We start from the raw sequence: 18,780 nt of genomic DNA, 5'->3' as shown, positions 1-18,780 counted from the left end.
GGAATTGGCCGTATGTTGTTCTTTTGTTATGGGAGAGGCAGTTTAAGAAGCTATTAAATAGCCAATGTGGCTTGGAATTAAAGCTGAGGAGACCAGGGATGTCAGTGACACACATTTGTGACTTTCAGAGCAAGTTATTAGTGCTGTAGGAAAGTTTACTTTAACAGGTTAAAAAAGGAGGTCTCATTAATATTTGCTTTGATTCAAGAAATTGTGTGTAGGTCTGAATGTCAGTGGGAACCTGGCTTCCAGGCCACTGATAGCTGTCTTGCTAGTAAAACAAATGTTGCTGGAAATAACTCTATAGCTGTAGCTATAAGAAAGCCTGAATTTTCATCAACTTTGCAGACACGCAACCTTTCTGAATGTTCGTTGTTCAATAAAATGGTGCAGTTGTCCCATTGAGATTGCGTTTTGTACTAGACCTTTTGCTCTTGTGGTTTACAGACTGTACTTACATCATTATATATTTAGTGTATTTCCAGAGAATTAGATGGTCGAGAAAATGGTTTCATGTTTGTTTTTAGTTTCCATATGTGAAGAACCAATGGCTATTAACAGGAAGGATCACTCTAGGTAAAAAGTGAAAAAAACCCACAACTGTTTGTATGAGCACAGAGTGGGTATGTCTTTGGCCTGAGATGTAAGACTAAGCTCTTGTTGCAGAGCTTGTCTCTGCACCAAGATGTTATTATAACTGCACAGAATGAAAAAGTGAGGTGGTGGTGTTTTTTCATGATGACCTAATCTGTAGTTGTAGGAAGCCCTCTGGGTGATTGTGGATTTGTCTCTTAGTCATTCCTCTACTAAACAGCAGATGGAAAGAGCCTACCTTATTTCTTGCTTTGTTGCATATACAGTGTATTGTTAAGAGTTGATAGCCTGATCATAACAAAGATACTGGGCTAGATGGACTTCTGATCTGATTCAGTAGGACATTTATTGTGTTGGATGTGCTCATGGATATTTTGAGTTCATTGAATTTTGATGTCTTCTGTTGCTTGTTGTTATCCTTGGTCTGAAATTCTGAAAACATTAGTTAAGCAAAGTTTGGAAACAAAGTACTTTGCCTTCTGGGGGTGTGCCCAGACGTACCAGCCTTTACAGATTTGCTGTGTTTTCAGCTTGTTTTTATCTGAGCTCAGTGAGTAAAGTATTTTACCTTGAGTAAAACAGAACCAGCAGAAGGTATGGAGTCATCCATCTGAAAGGACTTCATAACAGTTGCAGTGTGGCTTTGTGAATAATAGGTGTGATCTGTACACTTAACTTGCATAGCTACAACTTCATCATACATAACAATTCGAGCTAGTACAAGGGCTGCAGTCCTTTTCCTGACTAGGAGCCACCACTTGTTTCTGAAATAGTGAATGATGAGAAGGCTCAGTTGCCTTCAAACAGAGGGGTAAGTTAAACTGGAGTATTTCAAAACCGTGGGAGTATCCTACCTACTGATTCATTGGGCAGAAAGAGAACTGCTGACACTGGTGATCTGGGGAGTCTCAAGCTTTACTTCCTTGGAGTTTTGCACAACTATCTAGAAGTTAAATATGTAAAATACAGTAATTGCTCTTACTATCTTTGCTTGCAAGTGAAATGTGAAATGAGTATTCTGTGATAAACAATTCAGATCTATTTCTACACACTTGCTATAGAAACCCTAAAGCTACTGTCCTGTATTAAACCAATGCTAGGCTCACTGGAAGGTGACAATGTATCTCTTTAGCCTTCACAATTACAGTACCTTATTACTTTATTATACAGCAGCAACGGTTGTAATAAGTCCTGCTTAAAAAGGACAGATATCCATTATATTTGTATCTGAAGTCTTTATTGGCTAAAAGGGCTCTGCAGAGCTGTTTTATGGGAAGTTAAGTTACTGGAAAATTTAAAATGTCTTTTATTTTTGGGACAATAATCATTTGCATTCCTACTAGAGCACAGTTATAACTCAGTTGGCACACACACACTGCACTGTGGCTAAAGGCCTGAACCACGGCTTAGTGAACTCAGTGAAAAGCCTTAATATCAGCAGACTTTCGATCAAGGTCCTAATGAATGATTTATTCGCTTGAAAGACACTACTTAGCTTTACTTTCATCTTATTGACTTCAGTAATAGGCTTTCTTGACACTTAGAAAATATTTGTTATTGCAGGGTGTAAAATAACTAAATGGTTCACTTTCTCCTGCTATTAATTGTCAGGACTTTTAAGGGCTGCTGTATTTTTGTTCTTAAAGAGTTTATGATGACCATTGCAATTTGGAACTGGTAAGATACAGGTATTTTACACATAGTGTTAATGATTTTGTTTTAATTCAATAATGTAATGTATAATTTGGCTTTAAAGCTTCTTTTTATTGACTACTAGAGAACTTAACATTCAAAGGTCTTCTAATGCAATTAGCTCTGGAAAATTCTCTGAACAGAAGACAAGGAATTACATGTACTTTAAATCTGTAATTTTACAGTTTATGGAGTTATCTGCATGTATTGTCACAATTTAGAAATGAGGAATCTGAAAAAAATAATCTCTTGAAATTCTAAGCCTGTTCTGGAACCACCTCTGTACTCTGATTGTACAGAGGCATAGAGGCAGTGAGACTTGTGGTTGTGGCTAATATTTGCTTATCTCTTTTTTTTGTTTGTTTTTGTACCTAGGTGAAATGTCAACAAAAGTGCCAAGCATTAAACTGAAAATTGATCCTCGGGATCTGCAGATCCAGACCTTTACAGTGGAGAAATTACTGGAACCATTGATAATTCAGGTAGTTTAGTATTGCAAATAATAAATTGGATAACCATGTTCAAATGTCAAATACACTGCAAATGGATTTCCAACATATGAAAAGTTTCGTATTGCAAGTAGTGGACAGGGTGTAAAAGACAAGCCTTGAAATCTGTAGGTGAGTTTCTTTACGTGAATTTTGGAAAGAATTGCATCTGCACTGGGTGGATTTACAAAAATGCTTTCAGGTTTGTTGATAAAACTTTTTAGGAGGAGCAATTTCACTACATATTCCAGTTCTATTTCAAGTATTAACTGGTTTAGTACCCAGTGGTTAGTGTATTAAAGATTATCTCATTGTATCTTTTATTTGGCATGGATTACAAATGAGTTTTTTAGTACAATGGAACGGACATACTTGAAGACCTGACTTCATTTTGCAAATAATGTGTATAACTATGAAAGTATTAAAAGACCTCTGTAGCAGTATTTTTCAGGGTAAAGAACAGAAAGGATATCTATTTTGAAACTCAAGCTGTTTTGAATTTCTCTTGATTGTACTTAGAACAAAAATGTTGGGGTGCCTGCATGTAATTAGTCAATTACACATAATGCAAGGGTGTTTGCTTATTGTCCTTCAGCTTTGACAAGATGATGTAGATCAAACTACTTATCACAGCTATACACTGCTTACTTAGTATTCTTTTCCTGGTACCTAGGGGTGTGTTCACATGGCAGTCTCTGCTCTGACAGTAGTTTGTGTAGGTGCAGATAGGTGTGACTTTGTTCAGAATTTCCTTTCACTTGCTATTGTACAAAGAATACTTTGTTGTTTTCCGGGTTGTGAAGATGGTCAGGTATAATTGCTATGAAGTAGATTCAGTGGTTGGTTGAGCTCTTTGTGATGCCTCTTACAAGACTAATTTTTTTTTTAATAGGTTATGTTAACAATTGACAAATAAAACTGGGAGGATGACTTGAGGTACCCAGAGCAAAGCCAGTTAGAGAACTGTACTCTGGCTATAACTGTTTCTGAACATGCAAAAATTGGAGGTGTACAGCTTAATAGAAAAAAGTAAAGGCAGGTCTACCAAGTTTTCAATTATTTTTCTCCATTTGCAACTTTTTTTTTTGATATGAACATTTAATTATGACTGAAACTATTATTATTTTACTTGGACAGATAATACAGGAAAAAAAAAATCATGCAACTCATTTGACTGCTTTTAGCCACTTAGGTACATGGTAAATTTTCTTATTCCAGGAGGGCACTTCTTTTCACACACACTGCTGTGATGACATCTTTCCTTCTTTGTCTGGAGCCAGTCCTTTGCATGGTGTTTCTTTGGGCTTGCCAAAGAATGGTGACCAGATAGAGAGGAACAGTCAGATTCTAATTAAAGAGTCAGCACATAATGATTGGAGGGAAGAAGAATACAGAGATGAAAGATGAGGACAATAACATCATGAGTATGTTTGGTGTGATGGTTCATATGTTTATTTGGACTGTCATGTTGGAAAAGTCCTTTATTCCAGAAGTGCTGTATGTGCACTAAAAGCTAGGAAAAGCAAAGAAGTACTGATCATGTTTTAGTTATAAGAAAAGTTGCTTTTAAAAATAATTTATTGAAGTAAGTTTCTCTTTAATAAAGTTGTATTTTCCCCATTTGAAACTTCTGCCTCTCACTAACTCATCCAGTTTCATTCCTTTTTCATTACAATCTTTGAAATTTCTTATTTTTGACTTATTTTGATCTTCTTTTCTTCCCTTACTCATTTGTTCCTTCTGGAAGATTCTTTTCTTCAGAAAGTAACTTTTTTTATCATTACTTCATTTCCTCCTGCCTTTGATGCATTTTTTCTGTCTTTATTTATTTTTGCTTGTGTATGATCGACAGTGTCTAAAACCTCAGTTAACAGTTCAGTAGTTTGTGGGAAATTGTTAAGCTGGAGTGTCCTAAGAGGATGGATTATGAAATCAGTTTCAGAGTACTAGGAGTAGAGGTCTTGATAGTCTGCATTTTAAAACCTACTCTTGTATACCAGTACGCCTGATTGTGCTCAAGCAGCTGCAACACTGTGGCTATTTTTAGAGGAGATAAAGAAATGTAAATTTTGGCCTGAGTTCTGCAGAATCAAGCACCCCCTAACATAACAAAAAAATACAGTTCTAAAACAAAACAAAACAGTTTTTTTTTTTTTAATACATTATTTTAAAGCTCTTCTCAAGCATCTTTAAAAGGCTTGAGTTGTCAAAAATGGAAATGCTTTGGTTCAAAGAGAATACAATTTTGACTGTCTCTTCCTCCGAACCGCAATGCTTTGTTTCAGAACAGGATTGTGGGAGGGAAACTTACATATTGAGTGGAAAGTGCTGTAAAGGGCTCTGCAGAAAGGGAAACTCGTATGTTGGAAATGACATAACTGCATTAGTGTAATTCTGTGACCAACCTTACAATCTGTATTCTCTTGGGGCTGTATTACTTTGTTTTCTATATATTGCAGAAAATATTATTTAATCCTGTCCAACTGCCTCCTCACCAGAAGGGGTTACATCTGTCTGTGGCCTTTGTTTCATTCCAGGTGCTTTAAGGATATTAGTTTTGAAAGGATGGCTTTCAGGTAAAGTCCTCTGACAATGTGTCTGGCACATTAAAAGTGATAGTTGTCCAAATTGACATAATTCAGCTGCCAGCTGCCTTAATGTAAATTGAGTACTTGCTCAGACAAACAGTCATTCCTTAATTCCGGGATTTTATTAGAGGTTAGAGATGCACTCTGTCATGGAGAAGTAGTGTGAAGCAATCAGTAGATCATAAAGCACTTTCATTTGTATAGTTGATGTCTAATATTTGTTATGCTTCTACTAGATTTACTCACAATGTATAGCAGTTAATATAATGGAAAATATTCTCTTGTTTTATGTCGTCCTGAGACACTGAAGTCTGTCTAATCTCTCTGCTATACTATGTAATGATTACAGTTATGGCTAAGTATAAACTTGCTTCTGTAGCAAGCTATATTACAAGTAAAAGTTTTGAAAGATACGACTTGATGAGATTCATATCACTTAATGTAGGAAACACTTCATAACTGTCTTTGCAGTCATTGCAAGTCTTACAAGCTGTGAATTTGCTGCTTATTTGGGTATTGTAGCTAAAGCTCTTTCTATATATTTATTTATAAACACATACTTAATATATGCGTTATGTGTGTATGTATACATAAGCAAGTATTTTTAAGAGCTTTTCCTCTTCAAAACCTATTGCTCCCATGTCTTTATATTTTATGCAAACATATGAGCCAAGGAAAGTTTATGGCTGCAAGAGATAGGTACGTTTTACAAAGTATGTAGAAAAATCCATGTTTTTAGAGTCTCTTGCTTCACTGATGAAAAATGGGCAAGTTGAAAGTCATTTACTCTCACCCATCATCCACACTGACAGAAGTCTGCTCACACAGAAAACTTACACTGTTGGCTTTAGTTTTATGTGTTATTTTGGTTTTGATGAGTTTTGATGATGTAATATGAGTTTTAGTTATGGTGAGTTTGCTTTATGCACACTGAAAGTGATTAACCAGTATTTATTTGTATGAGCAATACTTTGGAACTGAAACAGTGTGCAGGGTTTGAAACAGTTCTGCTGTTCTCATTGGATCACTGAGTTCATGTCTTGTTTTTCTAAAAATATCTAGGGATTGTAGTTACACTGAAAATAATTTTAAACAAAAAAAGCTTTATGATGTTTAAAAATAATTTTTTTATTAATAGAAAAGGTGAACCAAATCTTCTGATACCCAAGGTACCAAGGCATTGTTTTCTTAACTACTGCAATATTAAAAGATTGTCTATAAGGGCTGGCAGGAACTGAATATAGCATTGGAAGAACTGCTGCACAGTTCCTTAGGAATTCAGTATTTGAGATAATCATGACAAAAAATCCCACCCTTTCAGCCTAATAAATAATGCCAGTAACAGGCAACAACATCATGATTCAGCTTTGCAGCTGTGATGGCATATGGGCTTGAAAATATCACTTAAAGCTTTGTGCTTCTAGTACAGCTCTGTTATTCCTACCAGAGATACAAAACAACCTCTGGACAATGATGTCAGTTTAACCCTGGGAGACCTGCTGTAATATGGCTGTAAGAAGGTGTTAATAACTGGGAAATGCAATTGGGCATAAGCAGGATTAATGGGGGTGTTTTGTTTTGTTTGTTTAGTTTGTTTTTTTTTTCTATAAAGATATCATTTTGACTTGGTATTCTGCCACAGCAGCACAAGCTGTGTTGACAGTGGATCAAAGGGGCACACTATATTAGCTACTGTGTAGTTCTGTTCTTTCTATGTAGGATCTGCATGAACTTTTTGCATTCCTCAGTGGGATTCTGTTAGAAAACTCAGAGTAGTTCTATATACTTAATCTCCGAGAGCTGAGAATGACCTATCAAATTTTGAGTTGTATTTGAGTTCAGAAGCTGCTTCTGATATTTCCTGGCAGTTGAAGATGAAGAGTGTTACGGTCCAGAGTTTTCACGCGCAGGAATCATTTTTCATATTTTTCCATTTGTTTTGTTTCCTCCAAAAAATATGAGTGAACAGTACACAGAATGGTATTTTGCATATAGAGGAGACTACAGTAAAAATCTGAGAAATAACATGCATTTTCTGGGAATGGTTATTAAATAGTTAAGACACAAAGTCTTTTACTTGATATATTTCTGGGGCAGTATCTAATTTTTTACAGTGTTTTATGTCTTTGTTATTGGAAGTATCAGCCTATACGCTCTTTAACTGCTTTAAAAAATATGATTATGAAAACTGCATTAAGTGCTCTAGAACTAATTTTAAAGGATTTGTAAAAATAAAAGATACAAAGATTATTATCCACAGTGCATTCTGTATCAGCTGGCTGATTTATGTGCAGTACATAATTTCATTTACTTTCTTTGAAGCCAGAGTCAGAAAGATACCCAAGTCCTCTTCAACTGTCTGAGCTAGAGTTATTTATGTTACTGTCTCCCTTCTGACATGCCCAAGCATCAATGTCAAGTGGCTGATCCTTTTTCCCCCCACAATTCCACATGAATGATGTAGGGGACAGGGCTTTTGTCTTTCAGAGATGTGTTTATAGAAATGCTTCCCAGAGGATGTTTGTCAGTTACTTTTAAAAGTACTGATTCATGAAAAGCACTGAAGTGTGTGATCTCATGAAAAAGATCTAGAGGTGAGGTAGGACACAGCTAGCACATATTTACCTGTGAATGGAGCACTCTTCCATAGAGCAGCTCAAACCACAAGCTGTACTGCAGCTATTTTAAAGTAGATTTTAAAAGCATAATTAAAAAATATAAATTATTATAATTAAAAAGTATAATATATAAGTATATTTTAAAATACCTATATAGAACTTTTATTTTTAAATCTTTTAAGATTCTTTCCTTAGCATGACAGCTCAAGCAAAGCCCTAGAGACCAGTCTGTTAGAAACATTCTGTTGGAATGTGGGGGCTGTACTCAGATGATGAGGAATGTGGAGTGGGATGCTATATAAAAATAAGTTCTTCATGGGTGTTGAAGTGCATTGTTAAAAAACATAATTTGAACAAAGCTGCAGTAAACCTACATTCTTTATAAAATTATGTACAATTATAATGTTGAGAGCCCCCTGAGAATTCTGAGAATTCTGAGGTGCAATCCTGCTTTATAAGAGAAGAAAGCATTTTGAAATGTGTCTGTACTCATTTGGAGTATTTACTTCTGAGATGGCTTGGGAGATGGAAAGATTCAGCACTGATTGTAATTCCTGCCTTGGCTGAAGCTTCCTTAGATAGCAGTAGTAATTTTTTTTCATCATGAAGAAATTTTAAAATAAGCAGTGTCAGGAATTTCCATCAGGGTTAAAATGACAGATTTCCATTGACTTTGCTTTGATCACACAGAAAGAATACAAAGATGAGGCATGTTATGTAAAATTATCTGTCAGATTCAATTCAGTAGTTTTGCCCATTCTCAGTATGTATGCTGAGCTTGCCTGTCTCTCTCTAAATCAGGGGGAACAGCACTGCTTACTCTTAACTATATTTGATTTTTTTAAATCTGAGAACTATAATAGGTGCATTTATAATGAACTTACATCTCTATTGTCTTTTTTGTTTCTTCTAAATGTAGGTTACAACACTAGTGAACTGTCCACAGAATCCTTCTAGTAAGAAAAAGGGCCGTTCCAAAAGAGCTCGTGTCGTGTTAGCGTCTGTGGAAGAAGCCACATGGAATCTGTTGGACAAGGGGGAAAAAATTGCCAAGGAAGCAATTGTGTTTAAAGAAGAGCTTCATGCAGCACTTGCTGATGTCCAGAAAGAGAGTAAGTATATGAAAACTAATTTAGGCACCACAAGGAATTAGTTTAACCATGTAACACTGCTATCAAAATGAGCTAGGATATCCATTAGAAATATATTATGATGTGCAAATGTCTGAGTAGTCTGATTGTATGTTCTCATATGCCACTTGTAAGGAGGTAAAGTGTGCAAGCTGGACCCCATTGTGGAAAAACATTCCAAGTGAGACAGGTTGGACCTTCTTAATTTTAGTGGCTGTTAAGCACAAGCTTAAGTTAATGCATGCTTTAGTGCTCTTGAAAAGACCTATTTACCTGTATCTGGGTTTAAGGGCTTTTAGTAAAAAATTTAAAACCAGAAATCATCCCTGTGCCTGAAGGACTGTGTGTTAGCCACTTAAATTGGGTCTGTATGTCACCCTGCTGTTACTAAAGTTGCAACCTAATCAGGTTGGGTTGGGTTTTGTTTGGGTTTTTTTTTGTTGTTTTTTTTTTTTTGTTATCTTCGATGTGCAGCGGGGGCAGTTTCTGAGTCTCTGCTGTTGTTCAGGGTACTGATTACTAGCTATTGGCTTCCTCTGGATCCAGAAGTGGCTGCATTTTAGATATATGCGTATGGTGTCTGAGATACCTTAAGGTCCTTTGTGATTAAAAGCATTATGACCAGCAAGGGTCATTGTTATCTGTCACACTGATCAGCTAAAGCTTTTAAAAAAATAATTAATTGTGGAATACTTTTAAAGTTTGCCCATCCATTCCAGGCAGATAACACAAGAATAAAACACATAATTTCATATTGATTTTTATACATAGATAATATAAAAATATTTCACATTTTCTTTATTTATTTATTCTCAGCCAAGACCAGAGATAACTACAAAAATAAAATATAAAGTAGATTATCTATACCTCATACATTTTAAAAGAAAGTTAAGTCCGTGTTATCACCTACCATTATGCAATGACAAATTTAGTGCTCACAGCTGATCTTCCTCCAAGAATTTGCCAAACTGCAGAAGCTAATTTTAAGAAGTTGGTGGACAACTGTAAACTAAATAGCAGTTTACTAATATTGCAGATATTTTTAGTCTTCTGAAGCTGTGTATCATTTTTGATTTGTGATATGCTGCATTATATGTAACTTTATTGCCTGTTATTCAAGCCACATTCTGCTGCTATTAAATGCCTCATGTTATTTACTTCAAGCTCTTTTAAAGGATGTGGATCATAAACTGTGCTTGCATGCAATCACCTGCCATGCATGTCATAGCATATAGTGTTTAATCTTCTGTGGGCATACTTTTGTGGTGACTAGCAGCTGTGTTTATTAACATGCTCTTAAATAAGTTATGAATTTTCACATGCAGCTACAGCTTGTATTTTCATTCAGATGTGAACCAAACTATCATTCCCAGAGTTGCATACCATCTGGAACTAATAAATACTCTCTCACCAATTCTTGCATTTTCACTTGTGTCACTCAGCTTGTTGAGTTGAATCCGTAACATGAGTATTAAATTATTTTCTTTTGAATGTCATTTGCTAGTGTGAAAATGCTGCTTTGATACTTTTGGAGCTCATTAATAGGGATTCCTTTCAGAGGAGTGATAGGCTTTTTCCAAGATGCTGCTGCTGATCTTGCTTATAATAATGTTTTGGGGAAGAAAGGGGCAAAATAGGATGTAGTGAACAGTGAAGGTAAGATAAATGGAAGATTTGTCATATTTAATTCATCTGATGCATTAGTGACTCATCTAATGTCTTCAGAAATGGGGACATGGCTATGGCTTTGCTGACTACAGTTCAGTCTTGACAAATGTTGTCAGTAGATGAGCTTTTGGTCTCTCAAACTCAAATGAGTTGTTAGTGACACCTAGAAGGAGGTGTTGCTATAATGAGTGGCAGGCATGTTCCCTGAATAGATCTAGTTTCTGCTTCTTTTGACATCTGCAAAGTTTTATTGAAGATTTATAGTCTTGGAGCTGATCATTTTAATATAGAGGGCCTCCACATTTTAATTTGAGCTTCCTCTTGAGAAAGGAAGCTCAAATGGTTATGGAATAAGGGGTGTTCTGAGTTCAGCAGTAATAGTCATTTTTCTCTGTGGTCCTGGGACACCTTCAGCAAACAGTGGCCTCTCTGCAGCCAGTATGATGATGATATCAAGCTTAAAGGGTTCCTGCTGCCTGACACAGAAGATACAGGAAGTACACACCATGGGCCACCCTGTGGTTTTACCTATGGGATCACGGAGAAGACATGAGAAGGTGGGATGGAAAACCTACCTCAGCTCTGGAGATAAAGTACTGGCCACTTTCCTCTGTCTCCAAAGCAGCAATACCAAAAGCCTATTGGCCTTCACCACCAGGTTCTGCACCCAGGCAGCGATATCTTGCCACAGTGGAGCAGTGCAGATGGGTTTACCTCTGCGTTGTCAGTTGCTCTCCTCTTCAGCACACATCACCTCCTCCTCTGGTGACATTCCAAAATCTTTGCTCTCTGGCCCCCAGGCTGAAAGTCAAAACCACAGCAGTGCACCAGCTACTAAGAAGGAGAAAAATGACTGCTACTGCTGAACCCAGGACAGTATCCCCCCCTTATTCCATACCATTCAAGCCATGCTCAGATCCCACATTTTTCAATATACCATCACTTTTGTCTCATATATATATATATGTATACATCCACACACACACAAACATTGGCTGTTTTCCCCTAAAATCAAATCTCCTTGAGGTACACATTGGACTTCCCCATCTTCCCGCATTGCCTCCATGGCCTATCTCTGTCCACATCTTGATTCACCTTCTGGAGTTCTACTGAGTCATCAGGCAGACTTCTGAGTGGTGGACTGTGTGCATCGCCTAGAAATGCTATGTTTTCCTGTTGATCTGGTTTGGTGAAGCTTTGTTAAAGGTACTCACGTTCACATTTTTATTCTGAAGTAGTGTAATAAACCCAAATACAAGTATTTTGAAAAATTCTTGCTGCCAGATTTCAAAAAGTTGCCTTCTGACTCATAATGTGCTGTGAATTAATGATAAAATAACTGACTTCTACACAAAGAAGTAAGAAGCAAGGCCCAAGGAAGTTGTGAATGCTCCATCCTGGCAGTGTTTAAGGCCAGGTTGGACGGAGTCTTGGGTCACATGGTTTAGTGCAAGGTCTCCCTGCCCATGGCAGGGGGGTTGGAACTAGATGATCTTAAGGTCCTTTCCAAACCTAACTATTCTATGATTCTATGGTTCTAAGCATTGTTCAAACATGAATGCTTCTGACACTGTGTATCAGCCTATAACTGATGTCCCAGTTCTGATATTTAATCAATTTTAAGACAAACAGTGTAGTTTGTGTAGGGAAACGTTCTCGTAGGAATTTGCATTGAAGTCTAAGCGTTATACATAGGGTAGTGATTTTTTGCATTTATGTCAAGGTATGGTTGCTTATAGGTTTCAAACAATTGTACAAGCATAGCTTAAATGTTTGGTATTTATTGCCATTGCCTACTGACTATATATGGTCAGAATCACAACAGTTATTGTCTGAGTTGTTTCTATCTATTGCCATGTCAATGTTCCATGTGTCTAGCTGTTATCAGGCCTAAGCATGTTCCTAGATAAGCCTTTCATCACACACAACAGTGAATTCAAAGCAAGTTACTTGTTGGAGTTACATTTTGAGCCTTCAGTTACCCTTTAACAGGAAATAAGAAAAAAAAAAAAGGTATTTCAGATGTCCATGTTTAATGTCTTTTGGCATTAAACAGGGGAGACAAGACTTTGGTGGCATAGAAGAAACTACCATTCACTGGCAAGATGGGGAGCATACTGTAAGGATATTTACTACAGGAAGGGGATAGTGATCTCCTGTATTATACTATATTCTTTTTTGTCCCCCAAAAAAGTCTTAAAAATAAGCTTAGTTTTCTCATCCTGCATTAAGAGGTACATGCGTGTGGTCTGCATCAAAGGGACTTTCATTTTGGGAGTCAGAATTTAGACAGTCAAGTGGTTCAAAATAACCTGTCCTGTACACCCTTTTAATCAAACCAAGAATAGATCCCTTGTAAAAAAACTTCTGACATCGCCATCATTGGATCAGGTGTTCCTGAGTGGGAAAGGGGGAATGAAGAGATGGGTGTAAGGTATGAAGGGGGTGTGTGGTGGCTCTGGTTACACATTAGGAAGAGCTGTATGACATGTGGAAGTGGAACTTCCTGGAATGCAGTTCTGAAATAATTGCAGTGCAACAGAATACAGTGGTATCTCAGTGGGTAAGAGATTGTGTGGCAGAAGAAAAATGTCCTTTAATATCTACAGAAAGCTATTGTGAGAATCTGAGTTACTATGGTGTTGAATATTAGGAACATGCAGAAGGAATCAGTCTGTTTTGCCCTGACACTTACAGTGTCACTTACAGCTGGCTGGCTGAAGCAGGATCCTTTATTTGCTGTAGCAGATGGAGATGGTATTTGTGGGAGCGAACAGATGATTATACCAGTTACTAGTATTGCTTAATCTCCTGGTTTTTGGAAAGGGTAGGTTGTTTTGGGTTCTAATGTGACATTGACTCCCAACCTTCTCTGGTAGTGATTCTGCTTATGTGTTAGTTCACGCCGAAGGAAATTGAATTTGCAAATAGTAGTGTAAATCATTTTGTAAGTTTTCTATTATTAGTATAAGCCATTGAGATTACCCCCCCCTCCCCGTTTCTGTCAAGTTTGAGACTAGGACATTCAAAATCCTCTCTTTTTACTGACTCTTTACTGTCCTTCCCTCCTCTAGTCAATTAGCTCCTTTTTACAACTATTTCTCTGGAACTGTAAATCCACCATCTTCTAAGGGTGCAGTTCAGACGAGTGGACTTTCTTGGCAACAATACCTCCTTGTGGGAGGATAGAAGAATGGCGTAAATTCACTGCATTCCATGTGGATTTCACACTGTTGCTGTTAAAAAATGAGAGAAGAAAACCAGATGTAAAAACAAATGGAAATGTGGTCCTTAAATTGGATTTAGAAGAAAGAAAATCTATTCAAAGAAATAAAAGAAGAAAGCATAATTCCGATGGTCTTGTGCAAACCAATAAAGAACATTTAGCTGTTGTCAGAGTGTGATGTTGAACACTGTCTCTAAGTGGTGCTCACTGACTGCAGTTGGTGTTCCTGCAAGTGTCTGTGTAGACAGGTTGCCTGCAATCAGCCAGCAGCCCAGCAGAAGTGTGTGCCTTTTGTCAGCTATTTACCAACAGGATTACAGTTTACTTTGTTTTTAAAGGAATTGCAGTGACAGTTTTTTGATATTTTTGGTGCTGTATATAGTGCATGGATCCTCTTAACTTTTTTAAAAATTACGTGGGAACTGTGTTTCTATCTTTCCCCATGCCTGAGCATAGGTTTTCTTTCTTTCTTTTTTTTTGTGTTGTTTTGGTTTTATTTATCCTTTTGTGTATGTTAATCAGTGGACATTCTTGGATGTATGTGTCTTCCAATAATTATGTAGTTATGATATATCCTGACTTTGGTACCTTGAATTAATTCTCATTTGAATGTCTAAAATAATTGAAATACTATGAATTCTCCCATCTTTCTGCTTCCGTATTTGTGTGCCACTAAAAGGGCACTATTTTCCATGTTTAACTGTTTTGTGACATGTAATTATGGAATAGCATCCACTTGATGAGAATTACAATAAAATGGATAAAACTGCATCAACCTGTCATGCTGTGTACTCCATTTTAAGACAGCTCTAACATCATGTTGTTGTTGGAGCTGTAATTTTCTACTGCTTGTATTCATAGCTCCTGTCTGCCCAGCCTGCATCTCTGGCTCTGTTTTAGGGTCATGATTTTATAGTTGTTCATCCAGCCATCGCAGCTTATGTCCAACTTATTTTTAAGGAGTTAGTCGTATTCACATCCTTCTGGCTTGTCCTTGCTCACACACTCAGTCACGAAAGCACTGAGGTTGAAAGGGGTCTCAGAAGGTCATCTGGTTCAATCGCCCATCTCAGGCAGGGCCAACAGTCTGCCCAGAACCATGTCTTGTCAGCTTTTGAGTATTGCCAAGGATGGAGACTCCACAGCCTACCTGGTCAGCCTGTACCACAGCTAAGTCACAGTGGAAAAAATACTTTTCTGGTGTTCAGCCAGGATCTCCTTTATGTCAGTTTTTGCCCATTGCCCTTTGCCCTGTCCTGGGTACCACTGAGAACAGTCTGTCTCCATCTTCTCTGCAGCCTCCCTTCAGGTATTTATATATACCGATAAGATCCCTCTGAGCTTTCTCTTTCCACCCTGAACAGTCCTCAGCTGTTTTGGCCTTTCCTCATATGAGAGGTGCTCTAGTCCCTTAATCATGTTTGTGGCTAAGTACCAAGAAAATACCAGCATTGGAATGGTACTATTTTCAGGATTTAGGACTATTTGATGTTTTGAAATTTCTCAGGTGCTTGAAGGACACCATATGGATTATATGGCTGTTGTCTTCTGGAAGGCACAATAGCCTTCAACAGCATTGACTTCTGGAAGGCACATGCAGTTCTCTGGGCTCACCATTCACTCCTGTCTGGCTTCTCATGACTGAGTACTTCAACTTTCTTCCACTCCCAACCAGTTTCTTTCAAATCTGTAGGTCTGCTTTACCGGCCAGTTTTGTTTGGACCCCTTTTATTGTTTGCAAAGAGACTACTAGCAGGAGCTACTGAACTTAAAAAATAAAAAGTAGTTGGTTATTGGCTGATGCATTCAGTAGACAGCTAAGAATGAGTGACTGAGCAAAGTGTTAATGTATTTATTACCCCAGTAATGCTGGCAAGATGGTTGTCAGTCACATGGGAAAATGCTGGCCTTTGTTGCTGCTTTGGAGCTGTGGCTCAGTTTTGCAAAGTTGTTATTTTGCAAGTTCCTAGGTCTTTTTGCCTAAGGTTTATAACTTCTCATTTCAGTGGTTTGTTTTTTTTTTTTCTTTTTTTTCCCTTGGATTCTTTGACTGCTGATTGCTTCTATTCATGAAAGAAATGAAAGGGCAAGGATTTTAGATTTATGGTAGTATGTATGGATTATATTTCCCATGTCCTTATTAAGGCACAAGGAAATTCCAGAGTTATCATCTTAAAATCACACTAAAGCTTCCCAAATTGCTATTAATTTATTAATATTTGTAGTAGTCACCTTCAGAATTACATTTAAAGATATGTATGCATGTTAGCAGGATTTATTCTCTCATTGGACTCAAATCAGTGATTTGAAACTTTTAGCACTGAAAAGGGTACTCATCTGGAGAGGTGTTTCTGTCCATTGCATATAGGGAAATAAAAACCTTAAACATTGGTCATTCTGCTTAATATTTGATTTTTTTAAATTTCCTGTAGTTTTATTTGTAGTGATATGCTCAGCTGTGGTGCATTATCTCACCAACTTCTAGAGAAAAGTTCAAACTTGCTGTCCCGAGCACAAGAAATTGGTATTTTTTATTTTCACTGGCTTATGATGTAGCAGGTGCTAGAACCTGATCTCAGTTTGGTATGATTTTTATTTATTTATGGAGTTTGCTAAGCATGTACTTAAGATACATGATTTGCACAAAGACTTCAACAAATCCAAGAGAGAACCAAACAGCACTATTAAAGATGGGTGTTATTGGAAAACAGATGAGTTTCAGCATGTTGGAAGTATCCAGTGTTCTGAGAATCAGGCCAGTATTATCTCAGGTGCTCGTATAAGGACTTTGAAGTAATTAATAGGTTTATTTCTGTAGCCTTTGCTCAGTATTTGTCTCAAATGCAGTTTCTACTAAGAGCAGTAAAACTTGTTCTATCTCCAAGTCTTGAGAAATGAAGTCACACATAGAACCAGTCAGGCAAACTGGTGCAGTTGAATAGTTCTCATTCAATTCCTACTGAGGGAGCACATGAAAGTCTATAACTATGTAATTACAGGAAATCCCTTATTTTTGTATGTGTATCTATAAATTTGCAGTAGTTCCTGATTAGTACATGATTTGTACAAAGTACATACGATGATGTTTCCTAATTTTAGCAAGCTGAAACTATTAATTTTTGTGAATTTGATCAACCTATCTTTGGTTTCCAAGCTGTTACAGAGAGTTTAATGGGTCAAATTTTTTTTTTTAATCTGTGCTGAAAACAAGACTTTTCCAGTGCTGTTCTGCATAGAGTGATTTCTCTCCAGGTTGTGCCATCACTAGCAAAGCTCTTCAGGTGGTAATAGACTTCAAAATGCTTTTAGAAATGTGTGATGGCATTTTCTTTTTTCTCAGTGTAGGTGTTGTACTGCTGAAAGGAAACTTGGGTGTTTGTCATTGTTCTCGCTGTTAAATTTCATTTGCAAATCTTCATGTTTCAGAGCAATATATTGTTGTCTACTGGCACTGTTAAAAGGTCCACTGCATAGATTTCACGTATTTTATGTCAGTCGTATGTTCAAGTGTATGAGATTTTTCATTCCATTAACTTATAATAAGAAAATTTGATTCCCTTCTGTAACCAGGAATTATTTAATAGCAAGATCAGCAAAGTACATAGTAATATAAAAAAGCAGTGACTGGAAAAGTTTAACAAAGCATTCCTGGCGTCATTGTGTACAGTGAAGAGAAACAGTGTGATTGCCAAAGGGATTATTTCAGAATTAAATGATTCAGAAGATCAGGAAGGGGACATAATTCAAAATGTGGAACATTCTGCATGATCTGTAATAATTGACCTTCATGTCAAGGCATGGCAACCTCGCTGTTGTGATATAGTCTAAGGGAATTTATGTCTTCATTTTGCAGGTCAAGCCTTAAAGGTATCAGCAGAGGCATTTACCAGTGATCCCTGCTATCTGCCTAAGAGGCAAGCTGTTGTCCAAACAGCACGATGTCTGCTTACAGCTGTCACAAGGCTTCTAGTTCTGGCGGACATGGTTGATGTGGCATACTTACTGGAACATTTAACTGTGGTGAGTAGAATTTTACAGTGCCTGTTCATTGTTCTTTCTGCATTGAAAATTCTTTTATTTTGTGCCTGGGGGTTGAAGATCTCATGCACATAACACTTTGGCAATTGGTAGAAGTATAGATTCTAGGTGAGATTTGTAGAACATACCAAAAAAAAAAAAAAAAAAAAGAAGTCTTCTAACTGAACATATTTGATCTGGGGAAACTGATGGTTATCCATATAGTTATATTTTAAATTCCTTTGATTTGTTATTTCCTATTTTATTGCTTGTGTTGCTACATAGCTTTTCATGCATGAAGCCTTCTTGATGTTCGTGGCAGTAGTAGGGAATAATTTATTTGTAGAGAATCTTGAAGGTGGAATTTTATGTGGATATTTACAAGCGAAAGAACTGGGTAGGTAAGGATCTATCTCTGTATTCAAGTAATTTTGTGGGAGACATCAACTAGAAGGAGAGGGGGAAGATGTGTGAGAGAGGCCCGTAGCAACCCCCCAACTCCGGCTGTATATTTGTACACTGCAGATGGAAGACTAGAAAGCCCTAATGCTGGCAGAGATTTAAAAAATGTGCAGTAGAAAATATTCTCTAAAAGCCACCTATTTTTTTTACTCAAAGGAATAATGTATTTTGGAAGCATATTGTAAGTGTTGTGTTTTGCATCACCTTTTGTTTTTCCACCTGGCTCTCCTTATACAGAAGGGATTGCTTCATTCTTCTTTTCTCATATAAAGCTAACCAGTGATTTTGTCACTATTG

The 18,780-nt window shown here is 37.1% G+C and overlaps 1 protein-coding gene across 2 annotated transcripts in view; it reads left to right on the top strand.

The window, feature by feature from the left end:
• Positions 1-18,780, top strand: part of LOC134172439 (catenin alpha-3-like) — a 44,792-nt gene that overhangs the window by 10,362 nt on the left and 15,650 nt on the right. For both annotated transcript variants that reach the window (XM_062635541.1, XM_062635540.1), the window contains 3 exons: positions 2,662-2,768; positions 8,900-9,092; positions 17,858-18,024. In XM_062635541.1, coding sequence (XP_062491525.1) covers positions 2,667-2,768; positions 8,900-9,092; positions 17,858-18,024 — 462 coding nt within the window. In that variant the 5' untranslated portion in view covers positions 2,662-2,666. The remainder of the gene's footprint in view (positions 1-2,661; positions 2,769-8,899; positions 9,093-17,857; positions 18,025-18,780) is intronic.

This window comes from Pezoporus occidentalis, unplaced genomic scaffold (genome assembly GCF_034315485.1).
Source record: "Pezoporus occidentalis ecotype Australia unplaced genomic scaffold, CSIRO_AGI_Poc_V1 ctg457, whole genome shotgun sequence".
NCBI lineage: Eukaryota > Metazoa > Chordata > Aves > Psittaciformes > Psittacidae > Pezoporus > Pezoporus occidentalis.
This window is presented reverse-complemented; position numbering and strand designations above follow the sequence as displayed.